General features: G+C 46.9%; 1 protein-coding gene across 2 annotated transcripts; it reads right to left on the reverse strand.

Annotated features, from left to right (window-relative positions):
- Positions 1-9568: 9568 nt before the first annotated feature.
- atg10 (ATG10 autophagy related 10 homolog (S. cerevisiae)) lies at positions 9569-12474 on the reverse strand. 2 transcript variants are annotated; one of them, XM_014128294.3, is made up of 6 exons: positions 12334-12474; positions 11644-11750; positions 10652-10922; positions 10406-10503; positions 10160-10257; positions 9569-10070 (listed from the first exon to the last, which is right to left on the reverse strand). In XM_014128294.3, the coding sequence occupies exons 2-6, from the start codon at positions 11746-11748 to the stop codon at positions 9857-9859; spliced, it is 786 nt and encodes a 261-aa protein (XP_013983769.3). In that variant the 5' UTR covers positions 11749-11750; positions 12334-12474; the 3' UTR covers positions 9569-9856. The 2 variants fall into 2 exon arrangements, with proteins under 2 accessions (XP_013983769.3, XP_045545858.2); XM_045689902.2 differs by lacking the exon at positions 12334-12474 and having other exon boundaries at positions 11644-12039.
- Positions 12475-12784: the final 310 nt, after the last annotated feature.

Genomic DNA, 12784 nt, shown 5'->3' on the forward strand with positions numbered 1-12784 from the left:
TCAGCTCTGTGTGTGTGTGTGGGTGGGGGGGGTAGTAGAGTGATGGGCACAGAGAGCACTAGAGTCAGCTCTGTGTGTGTGTGTGTGGGGGGGGGGGTAGTAGAGTGATGGGCACAGAGAGCACTAGAGTCAGCTCTGTGTGTGTGTGTGTGGGGGGGGGGGGTAGTAGAGTGATGGGCACAGAGAGCACTAGAGTCAGCTCTGTGTGTGTGTGTGTGGGGGGGGGGGGGTAGTAGAGTGATGGGCACAGAGAGCACTAGAGTCAGCTCTGTGTGTGTGTGTGTGGGGGGGGGGGGGTAGTAGAGTGATGGGCACAGAGAGCACTAGAGTCAGCTCTGTGTGTGTGTGTGTGGGGGGGGGGGGTAGTAGAGTGATGGGCACAGAGAGCACTAGAGTCAGCTCTGTGTGTGTGTGTGGGGGGGGGGTAGTAGAGTGATGGGGCACAGAGAGCACTAGAGTCAGCTCTGTGTGTGTGTGTGGGGGGGGTAGTAGAGTGATGGGCACAGAGAGCACTAGAGTCAGCTCTGTGTGTGTGTGTGTGGGGGGGGGGGGGGGTAGTAGAGTGATGGGCACAGAGAGCACTAGAGTCAGCTCTGTGTGTGTGTGTGGGGGGGGGGGTAGTAGAGTGATGGGGCACAGAGAGCACTAGAGTCAGCTCTGTGTGTGTGTGTGGGGGGGGGTAGTAGAGTGATGGGCACAGAGAGCACTAGAGTCAGCTCTGTGTGTGTGTGTGGGGGGGGGGTAGTAGAGTGATGGGCACAGAGAGCACTAGAGTCAGCTCTGTGTGTGTGTGTGGGGGGGGGTAGTAGAGTGATGGGCACAGAGAGCACTAGAGTCAGCTCTGTGTGTGTGTGTGGGGGGGGTAGTAGAGTGATGGGCACAGAGAGCACTAGAGTCAGCTCTGTGTGTGTGTGTGTGGGGGGGGGTAGTAGAGTGATGGGCACAGAGAGCACTAGAGTCAGCTCTGTGTGTGTGTGTGTGGGGGGGGGTAGTAGAGTGATGGGCACAGAGAGCACTAGAGTCAGCTCTGTGTGGTGTGTGTGGTGGGGGGGGTAGTAGAGTGATGGGCACAGAGAGCACTAGAGTCAGCTCTGTGTGTGTGTGTGTGGGGGGGGGTAGTAGAGTGATGGGCACAGAGAGCACTAGAGTCAGCTCTGTGTGCGCGTGTGTGGGGGGGGGTAGTAGAGTGATGGGCACAGAGAGCACTAGAGTCAGCTCTGTGTGCGCGTGTGTGGGGGGGGGTAGTAGAGTGATGGGCACAGAGAGCACTAGAGTCAGCTCTGTGTGTGTGTGTGTGGGGGGGGGGGTAGTAGAGTGATGGGCACAGAGAGCACTAGAGTCAGCTCTGTGTGTGTGTGTGTGTGTGTGGGGGGTAGTAGAGTGATGGGCACAGAGAGCACTAGAGTCAGCTCTGTGTGTGTGTGTGTGGGGGGGGGTAGTAGAGTGATGGGCACAGAGAGCACTAGAGTCAGCTCTGTGTGTGTGTGTGTGGGGGGGGGTAGTAGAGTGATGGGCACAGAGAGCACTAGAGTCAGCTCTGTGTGTGTGTGTGGGGGGGGGTAGTAGAGTGATGGGCACAGAGAGCACTAGAGTCAGCTCTGTGTGTGTGTGTGTGTGGGGGGTAGTAGAGTGATGGACACAGAGAGCACTAGAGTCAGCTCTGTGTGTGTGTGTGTGGGGGGGGGGGTAGTAGAGTGATGGGCACAGAGAGCACTAGAGTCAGCTCTGTGTGTGTGTGGGGGGGGGGGGGGGTAGTAGAGTGATGGGCACAGAGAGCACTAGAGTCAGCTCTGTGTGTGTGTGTGGGGGGTAGTAGAGTGATGGGCACAGAGAGCACTAGAGTCAGCTCTGTGTGCGCGTGTTCCTACTGTTTAGGGTTAGAGGGACGGTCTCTTACGGTGACAGAACTGGAGTCTGACTGAGCCCCTCAGACACCACAGAGAGGGGGTTCTGTCCCAAATAGCATCCTATTCCCTATGTAGTACACTACTTTTGACCAGGCCCATAGGACTCTAGTCAAAATTATACAATGGGTGGGTCTTGCTTGAATGCTGATTGGTTAAAACCGCATTCCAGCCGGTGTCTATTCCACAGGTTACCACCGGCTAAATCTATGATGTTGAAATGCCCATTTACTCTGTTCCATCTGACTGTGCCCTTGGTGACACAGACGTGGAGTGTGGAATCTTGCGTAAGCTCTGTAACCCAGATAGAAACTCTAGGGTCTGACAGTGTCTCTTTCCAGGGTCTGTTGTGTGTTTGCCTGTGTTTATTAATATGTGACCTAAAAGGGAGGGTAATGCCGAGGGAGCCAGCCCAGGCAGGGTTTTCAGCAGCTAGCTACCCAGCTAGGAGGAATGAAGCTGACCTAGCACCTCTGGCTGTCCCCCCTCTACTGGACAGTTTACAACTATTGATTTGGTGTCCCATCCAGGGTTTTAACCAAGCCCAGCCATGCTTGGCTTTTATATTTGTCACTGACTTTTACCAATGTGCTATCGTGAGAATGATTGAGAGAACTTTTAATAACCAAATATATTCACTGTTGCAATCCAAGTCATTCCAAAGGATAGATCTACCACAGCAAATGAAATGTAACCATACTTAAGTCATATCATCAATGATACTATTTAGGGCTATAGAGCAGTTGCAAAGTAATCATTGTAATATTGTTCAATACAGGGTTCAACTAAAAATAGACTATATATTGGCATAGGGTTTCTAGCTTTGGTTGATTTAAAATTGTATCTTCACGTTAATCATTAATACTGTATGTTGGTTTCACGTCTAAATCTCAACCAAAAATCAAAGTTAAAGAATATGATTAAATTAAAATGTATTTAAAGTTTGATTAGATTTCGGCCTATTCTTTAACTTAGATTTCTGGTTGAGATGGAGACGTGAATGCAGTATATAAATTATTAATTTGTAGACCAACTGAATTGTGTTTGGTTGTCAACGCAACCAAATATCAACATTTTGAGGAGAACTTCTGCTTGGATAGTTCTATGTGCCACTGACTTAGTCTGGCTTCATTGTGTTGATGATGATGATGTACACACAATAACAATCCGGACATACCCCAACCAAAAACCCTGGATGAACAGAGATATCTGTACCATGCTGAGAGCCCGTACTGCATCATTCAATGTCCGCAGAACGAACCCTGATGACTCAGTGGCGTGTGACGCGTACAAGACAAGCAGGTTCGACAACTCAGACGCGCGACACGTGGCAAGGACTACAGACTAGCATGGACTACAAAGGAAAATCCTGCTGTGTGGTGCCCATCGAAGCCTCCCTCCCAGATGAGCCTAACACATTCTATGCTCGCTTCGAGGTAGACAATACCGAGCCATCCAGGAAGACTGTCTGTTCCGGACTACCGGGTGCTTTCGCTTTCCTAGGCTGACATGAGGAAAACTCTCAAAGTGAATACCCACAAACCTGCTGGCCTAGATGGCATCCCTGGCCGCGTCCTCCGAGTGTGTGCTGACCAGCTGATGGGCAACTTCTCTGACATCTTCAACATGTCCCAAGCTGAAGTCCCCCCCCCCCCCCCCCCCCCCTACCTACTTTAAGGAGACCACCATCCTAACAGTGCCCAAGAAGAACAAGGTGACATGCCCAAATGACAATTGCCCGGGCACACTGGACCCACTCCAATTTGTCTACTGCTCCATAGATCCACTGAAGATTCCATTTCCATCGCTATTCACACGGCCGTAACACATCTGGACAAGAGGAACATCTATGTGAGAATGCTGTTAATTGACTACAGTTCAGCATTCAACACTATTGTTCCCTCCAAGCTCGACACCAAGGTCAGAGCCCTGGGTCTGGACACCTCCCTCTGCAACTGGATCCTGAACTTCCTGCCGGGCAGACTACAGGCTGTGAGTATTGGCAACACCTGTACACTGACCTTTAAAACAGGGACCCCCCAGGGGAGTGTACTCAGCCCTCTGCTGTACTCCCCTATTCACCCACGACTGCGCAGCTTTACATGACACCAAACCCTCCATCGTCAAGATTGCTGACGACACCACCGTTGTGGGCCTGATAACCAACAATAACGAGTCAGCCTATAGGGATGAGGTAGGTTAACTGGCATTGTGGTGACAGGATAACAACCTCTCCCTCAACGTCAGTTGACTTCAGGAAGCAGAGGAGGGAACATGCCCCTATCCACATCAACAGGACTGCTTTAGAGCAAGTCGGCAGTTAAGTTACTCTGCGTCCACATCACTGAGGACTCGACATGGGCCAACAACACCACCACCACTCTTGTCAAGAGGGTGCAACAGCATCTCTACTTCCTAAGGCGGCTGAAGAAATTTGGGATGCCACCCCGGGTCCTCTCCAAATACTACTGCTGCACCATCGAGAGCATCCTGACCGGTTGCATCATGGCCTGGACAGAGCAATTCATGTACCACGAACCCAAGGCCCTCCAGCGGGTGGTGAAGGCGGCCTAGTACATCACTGGGACCGTGCTCTCACCCAGGACATCTACTAGAAATGGTGCCTGAGGAAGGCCCGTATCATCAAAGACCCCACACACCACAGCCACGAGCTCTTCACACCCGTACCGTCGGGCTCAGAGACACACATCACAACTGTGCCGTCCTACATTTATACTAATGCTAAAATGTTTTCTATTCTTTTGAGCCATTTACTTTATGGTCGTATTCTTATAATTTTTTTTCTTATTGTTGTTGCATTGTCGAGAAGGAACCTGCAAGTAAGCATTTCGTTGGATGGTGTATACCACTCAAACTCAACTCTGGACCTCGAAGCCAGTTCCACTGCATTTTTTTTTATTGTTCCCCTCTAATCAGGGACTGATTTAGACCTGGGACACCAGGTGGGTATAATTAAGTATCAGGTAGAACAGAAAACCAGCAGGCTCTGGACCTCATAGGTTAAGAGTTGAATACCCCTGTTGTATCCCATACATACAACTAATAAAACTTGAAACACACAAACACTTACACAATGCTAGCTAATGCTCCCCTAACACTTCCCTAACGTCCGCTAATGTTATAGCAGTCTGGGTCAACAGTCGGCATGTTCTTCACAAAGAGGGCAACTGATGCTACTGAGCCAGATTTCTTTGTGTCAGGTGAGAAGCTTCAGGTGGTATTCCATTTTAAGTACCTTGGCATCATACTTAGTTCCAACCTCTCTTTTAAAAAGCGGGTGAAAAAGGTAACTCAAATAACCAAATTCAACCTGGCTAATTTCCGATTCATATGAAATTGTTTTGACTACAGAGGTATCAAAACTGTACTTCAACATACTGCTTGACTAGTTGGGCCCAAGTTTGCTGTACAACATTAAAACCCATTCAGTTTGTCTACAAACAGGCTCTCAAAGTGCTTGATAGGAAGCCCAATAGCCACCATCACGGTTACATCCTCAGAAACATGAGCTCCAGAGTTGGGAAAATCTTGTGCAATACACTGAAGCATGTCTTGTATTCCAGATCCTAAATGGCCTGGCTCCCTCTCCACTTAGTACTTTGGTTAAACAGAAAACCCAAACCATGACAGCAGATTCACAAGGTCTGCCATGAGAGGTGACTGTATAGTTCCCTTAAGGAAAAGCACCTTTAGTCAATCTGCTTTCTCTGTGAGAGCTTCCCATGTTTGGAATACACTGCTATCTATTGCACCTTCACAAAACACAAGGCCAATCAGACTTGTGAACATAATCCCTAGCTGTGTATGGCCCAGTACATCACTGGGGCCAAGCTTCCTGACAACCAGGACCTATATACTAGGCGGTGTCAGAGGAAGCCCCAAAATGGTAAAGGACTCCAGTCACCCAAGTCATAGACTGTTCTCTCTGCTAACACACAAACGGTACCGGAGAACCAAATCAGGACCAAAAGGCTCCTTAACAGCTTCTAACCCCAAGCCATAAGACTGCTGAACAACTAATCAAATGGCCACCCGGACCATTTACATTGACACTGCTGCTACTCACTGTATTATCTATGCATAGTCACTTTACAAATTCTCGACTAACCTGTACACCCGCACATTGACTTGGTAACGGTACCCCTTGTATATAGCCTCATTATTGTTATGAACATTTTCTTGTGTTTTTTGTTTTGTTGATTGATTCGATTCATTTTTTCCCCCTTTAGTTTATTTAGTAAATACTTTCAAAATTATATTTCTTGAACTGCATTGTTGGTTATTAAGGGCTTGTAGGTAAGCATTTCACTGTAAGATCTACACCTGTTGTATTCGGAGCATGTGACATACGATTTGATTTGTATTGCCGCTTTCCATGTCTGTAGCTTGTGAGGTGTGGAAACACTTGCTTATATATCTTTTTTTGTTACTGTGTGTGTTATGTTGCTCTGTCTGCGTGCTACATGCTGCTTGATCTATGTTTCTCTGCATGTGCTCACTGTTAGTCTGTTTTGTTATTGTAATTGTTTTTAATAACCTGCCCAGGGACTGCGGTTGAAAATTAGCCGGCTTGCTAAAACGGCACTTTTACTCAAACGTTGATTAATGTGCACTGTCCCTGTAAAAATCAACTCAAACTCAAGGTGACTAAGCTGTGAAGTTTGGCCTTTTGGCAGATGATCATCATCATAAACTCGCTAGTCTTCTCTCAACCTCTCTCTCTCTGTCTCGTCCTCTCAGGGGGAAACTAGTTAAACCAGAGTCTATAAACTGAAGCGCTGGAGTTTAAGACCGGCCTCGTTTCTAGAAATAAAAAAGCATGTAGTATGTTTTCACCGTGATAAAGAGAAATCGGAGAGATGGAGGGGGAAGAAAGCGAGATGGAGGGTAAGACAATGGCTTTGGGGAGACATCTGGGGGTACTGCAGCTTCTCTTAAATTGGAACCAGGAGACCTGACATGGCCTCTTCCTCAGTGAATGGACCCTCTGTGCTTTTGTTATGAGCCCCCCCACCCCCCAATCTCCTCACCCCCTCTGGACCCTCCCCATCACCCCCTGGATAAAACATTTGGGTGAGTTGCAAAATCAACATCAGAGATTTGAGCTGGCAGGGACCTCTGGCTTGGCTCCAGGCCTAATGAAACCATACAGTGTGGTACATTTTGAGAGTGCACTCCAGGACTCCATCTTGACTCTGAACCAATAGTTTGTTTGATGATGGGGACAATGGCCGCCAGAGAGAGAGAGATGGCAATGGAAAAGAGCTTTAAACTGTCGCTTGTGTTCTAACAACAAAGAAACACACAATTGAAACTGAGGGGTCTGAAGAATTCTCAGGTCACTTGGCCTTTGATTTCACCAATCGCTTTTCCCTACAAAGGGTGATTCTGCCAGCTGCTGGGGGAGGCAAGATGTGTCATTTGGCCAACACTGTACAGCTCACACCTCTACTGCTTATTGAAGTCACCTGAAGCCATTATAACAGAGTTGAGGGTCAATTCAGTTTTCATTTGTAATACCCACTCGGTCACTCACGCACTGACTGTCCTACATTGGACCTCTTGAAATGTTGCCTGGAAGCAGAGCTGCATGAATGGCTACATCAGGTAAATCATTCTGCCTTGACATTCACATAAACTGAGAGAACATCTGTCTCTCTCTGACATCCAGCCTGCTCACCGGGCATAAACCAGTGCAGTCTGGCATGATATCTGTTTGTGTGTTGTGTTTGTAGTCAATCAGTCTTCGAGAACAAAGCCATTGGTGTTTCTGAGAGATTCCGGGAAAGAGAGACACAAAGGGAGAGATGATATGGCCATGAGGAATGAAGTGAAGGAGCAAAATTAAGAAGTGCCACAAACTTGTGAAAATACCATCCATGGATAAGGTGGTCAGTGCCAGCCAGCAGTGTGTGTGTGTGTGTGTGTGTCAGTAACTTTCTCCAGATGGGTCTCTTCCGTGTGCTAGGATCTAGATCAGAGGAAGGCATGTTAACATGACCAGCGTGACTCCCAACCTCCTGTAAACCACTGTGTGTACCATGTTGTACACACAGTGGCCAAGAGAGAAAGACAAAGAAATAGGGGGATCGAGAGAGAAACAGGGAACGAAAGAGAGGGAGAGTGTTCCACTGGCAGAGTGTCCTGTATAAAAGCTCTGACATAATCAGTTACGTGGGACTATTTTATGGCTCTCTAGGGGAGCAACGCACACTGATCTCACTGTGTAGTCTGTGTCTCGGCGTGCGAGCAGCAGAAGCAGTGTTATCATCCCCAGTAGTTTGTTTCCCACAGTACAGGTTGGAGTGGAACCAGGAAACTGAGGAGTATGATTCTCTGCTAGTTCCTGAAGGTCCACTGGGGGGGGGGGGGGAGACGACGACCTCTCCCTACGTTCATACTCGTATGTGTGTGTCTTTGTGTGTGCCAGACACAGCCATGTGTTTCCAATTGTTGTTTATCCAGGGCTGGCATTGAGGAACTTGAGCGAACACAATGCTTTCTTTTTAAACAGGGATAACTGATTACACACACACACACACTTTAAAAGCTGACATTGTCAGAGCTCCCTTGGGACATGTATATCAGCATTTCTGTTCGGGTTGCTCGTGCAAACAGATTGTGCATATGGTCCCCATCGTCATTACCATAAGAATGGCTGATGTATACAGTTTGTATTTAACAGATTTTTTTGTTATTCTGCTCCTTCTTAGAAATCATACAATAGAATTGCGTTTCTCCCCTAACCATGTTTATATTAGGTATAATGGCCATACTGTATGTGTTCATTGGCATGTAGGTTCAATATAGATACGATACAGTCATGTGCATGCGTTGTATCAGGACTGTGGTGGAAGAGTTGCCATTATTAAAAGCCAACATTGGTGTAACAACCTACGATACATTCAGCATGCAACCGTTTCTAATTCAAAAGCAAATCCACCGTGTTAAATCCTATGAGGAGGAGGTATGAAACTCTCCCCACGCTCTCAGTCAACAGAGACAGGATGTTAGACAAATTAGGGTGAAAGTTAATCTATTCTACGGCAAGAATACACACACAAACTTTTCTCCCAGTTGACCAATAAATTAATCCCTGAGTCTTCTGCCAACAGACAAGGGTCTGGCCAAAGTACAAACTATCCTGGATCACGATGCCACTCACACAGTAGACGCCCCTTCAGATACGACCAGTCTGTCAGAGACAAACAGGAATCTTACGAAACCTGACGCTGAAAAGCATACGGCGTTTCTGTTTTAAAACATCTTCACAATGCAGGCCAAGAACGGTGCGTTTGTCATCAACTTTACTGCAAAGAAATCAAAAAGTTACAACATGATTGTTGGACATGTTCGGTGATGAGAGGAAAAGTTAAAAGGTTTGAGGTCATAGGAAACATTAAGTTCCATCTCACTTCATCTTCAGTCCCCCATCCAGGCACAAAATAGACTTTCATTTGTCTTATTCCAAAACAGCGTTGACAAGGATAGAGTAGCTCCCATAGAAATGAATAGACATCTCGTTCATTTCTCCATGGTTGTCTAGCCTCCTAAGACCAGGTCTGCTCTGACAAAAGGAGAAGTGTCTGTTTTACCTTTTCACAGATATCAGCACTGAAGCCCATAGAAGACCCTGTCCCAGATCTATAAGTCATCCCGCTCCCACTTCTCAGATCCATCACCTGGGCTGATTCAACCTAGTAGTTCTGACAGGCCTGTAGAGTTGCAGTAATGTTTCTCACCACTAGGTGCCAGCAGTGCTTCATGTAACGGTTCTCTCTACAGACTTATTGTGAAAAGCAGCTGCCCTCTCTTCCATCTCATGCCCACTGGACAGACCTCATCAACACGTCTCAAGCTGATGTCAAATCTGGCTCCAATGGAAATTCGCTTTGGCATTACGTGTTGTCCACGCTAGATGGGAGAACCATTCAGCCTGGCTTTGTCCCTAGGGCTGGGGGCTGTAGAGAGCCGGAGGGGAAATGTGGAGAGCCGGAGGGGGGCTGTGGAGAGCCGGAGGGGGGCTGTGGAGAGCCGGAGGGGGTGTGCGGGGGTTCAGGTGCCTGTGTACAGTAGCTCAGAGGAACGTCCAGTCCCACAACAGGACCCACCACACTGAGCCAGGTCACAATGTAGTTCACCTGTCTGGACGGCAGTCAGAGGGCAAAGGTCACACAGGAGAACACACACAGGTGTAATACTTTGATAGAATACACATTGAGTCTCAAACTCACCGGTGTTCTTCCAGGGCAGCTTTTAGAACAGGCTTCATGAACTCTTCTGTCCTGCAAGGGTGGAGCACAAAGAACGACTGGCCTAGCAACGGGTGTTCCTAGAGAGAGAAAGATGGACAGAAGATTGAGTGTTGTGTCGAGTGGAAGTGGGAGATTTATGGAGGAAAAAGAGATTAAGAGAGGGATACAATCTTACCGGGAAAAGAGAGAGCGAGAAAGTGACAGAGGGATGAGAGAGGTACCAACCTGTTGTGTGATGGTGTCCCAGGGTCTGTGCTGTAGTCTCTGTCTGTAGTTAGGATGAACACTGTCCCATACCTCCTCGAGACACAGACTCCTACCCTCTGACAGAGAGAGCGAGACAGAGAGCGAGAGAGAGAGCGAGAGACCAGTAAGTGTATAAAGAAGTGGACGGCTGAAGACAATGCAAGTCCTGTATTTGCAATGTATTACATCAAATAACCATTCAGCCAGTACTGTCTAGCAACATACCCAGGGTTGAGGCTCTGAAGTAGAGGACAGGAGTTTGGTAGCTGCAGGAGTAGAGGACATGGTATTCATACTGAACGACACTGCTACTACTGCTCTCCTCCTGTATACAACACACTGCGCCATCATCTTCATCATCACCATCATCATCATGGAAAGAGAGGGAGAAGGTCCTCTCCTGGTGCTGGTCTGAACTGGTTCGTTGCTGGTCCTGGTTACATCTGGTTCTGCCGGTCCCCAGTGCAGTCTTCCTCAGGTAGCCCTCCTCAGAACCCTTGAATGGAAACATTATCAATCAATCGCATTTTATAAAGACCTTTTCACATTAGCAGTCACAAAGTGCTTTACAGTTACCTGGCCTCGACCCCAAAGAGCAAGCAAAGCAGAAGTGAAAGCACAGTGGCCAGGAAAAACATAGAAGGAAGAAACCTAGAGAGGAAGCCAGTTTAGTGGTGGCCCCAATCTTTTTTTTTGCCCCCCCCAAAGATTTTGGGATTTTTGTTTTTGGTGACCTACAATTACCAGGAATTCAGCTAAAATCTGTTCCCAAGTATTCCCACAAAAAAATAATAATAATAATAATACAAATAAATAAGTGCTTGTATCAATATAATAAAGGTATGAAATTATTGTTATGTTCAAATACAATCTCTTTTGGATTTAGTTGTGGTCAATTTACATCCACTCTGACAAAAATCATCCCGTGGCTTAATCTAGTTGCATACCCCTGCTCTACAGATTCACATACATCCGATTCCATTCAGACAGCCAAACATTCTGCACTCAGCTTCTTCAGGTGACTGGGGTAGTCAAGCAGCCTAAAAAAAAAAAGGACCTTTCTAACCTTTCCTTAACCCTAATTCTGTGTAACCCAAACTAGCCCAACTCTACTCTTCTCAATGCTGACTAACCTTTCCTTTCCCTAAATAGGCCTACCCCAAGTTAAACTCTACCCTTCTCTATCCTAAAAACTCTCTCCCTCCTCCACCCCATACCTTCACTTGTTCCCAGCTCCAGCCGTCACAGAGGGAGTGGGAGTGTTGGAGGAAAAGCTGGCAGCACTGACAGAACGTCTCCTCATCCAGAAAACAGCTACTCATCTCTGGAGGAGATATGAAGGAAATGGAGAACAGGCAGAGATGAGGAAGAGGACAAGAGAGCATCACATGTTAAGCCAGATGCATGGAAATAAGTCTGTCTAAAACTAGCTAAGACACGTCTGCGTATTCAGGTCGCAATGTTGTAGTTATAGTGTTGTAGATAGCTGGTTTTAAACATTTCACATTCGAATGTTTGTTCAACGTTTCTGGAAGTGAGAAGGCGATATTTGTACATGAAAGCTGTAACGTAATAGCCTTGTTTGACACGGTAACAACACGAGATCAAGTATTTTTTGGGGTTGCAAGTTTGGTTTATCACGCAGATTTTGGTTGAGAGCAGGACAAAAAAATAACACCGAAATCAGCTTTAGGGTGCGGTGTGGCCAATGCTTGCAATTCACATCAGAATGTGCGGGTGATTTTAGTGCCTCTTGATGCATTAAACGAGAGATCAACGGCCGATAATCTGGTGGCCATCGATGAACGCAATAGGCCCATACTGTTCAAGGTTTTCAGTGTTTAATGTTCCCGAGGAAATGTATAACACGTTAAAAGCGCAATCTGAAAACAAAACACGTTTCTTACCGGGGCAACTTCCGGGATCTCGTGATGGAGAATGAGGAAAGAGCCAATCAGATTTGGCGGTTATAAACCGCCCCTTCTGCTAAAACTGACTGAATTCCACCATCCCTTACCTCACAGGTGGTTTAGAGTGAATTTATTGAATTCTTCATTGTATTTATTTGTCTAGATAGTTTCATGTATATTAATATTGATGATTATTATGTCACAAGTAGTTTGCTGTGATTCCAGTACAACTGTTTTGTTGTTGTTGTTCTTCTTCTCCTCCATCTCTTTCGATATTATGGCGGTTCACAAACAAATGTTATAGGTGCATGTCGCCACCTACTGTATGGGCTGTGTATCAGCCTACTATTCTTATTCTGTAGTATGAACTCATTTCACTTTGGGAAAAAATGTCCCTACCAACTAACCCTGCTCCCAAAACCTCCCCACTTTCCCACTACTTTGGTCC

The sequence above is a fragment of the Salmo salar genome, chromosome 11 (genome assembly GCF_965601325.2).
Source record: "Salmo salar chromosome 11, fSalSal1, whole genome shotgun sequence".
Taxonomy (NCBI): domain Eukaryota; kingdom Metazoa; phylum Chordata; class Actinopteri; order Salmoniformes; family Salmonidae; genus Salmo; species Salmo salar.

Excerpts from the sequence above, each read along its gene's own strand:
- atg10 (XM_045689902.2), bottom strand. The coding sequence starts at position 11,811 with ATGCTCTCTTGTCCTCTTCCTCATCTCTGCCTGTTCTCCATTTCCTTC. Across the intron at positions 10,504-10,651 it reads CTTCAGAGCCTCAACCCTGG|AGGGTAGGAGTCTGTGTCTC; the intron begins GTATGTTGCTAG and ends TCTCTCTGTCAG. Across the intron at positions 10,071-10,159 it reads GCTGCCCTGGAAGAACACCG|ACAGGTGAACTACATTGTGA; the intron begins GTGAGTTTGAGA and ends ACTGCCGTCCAG.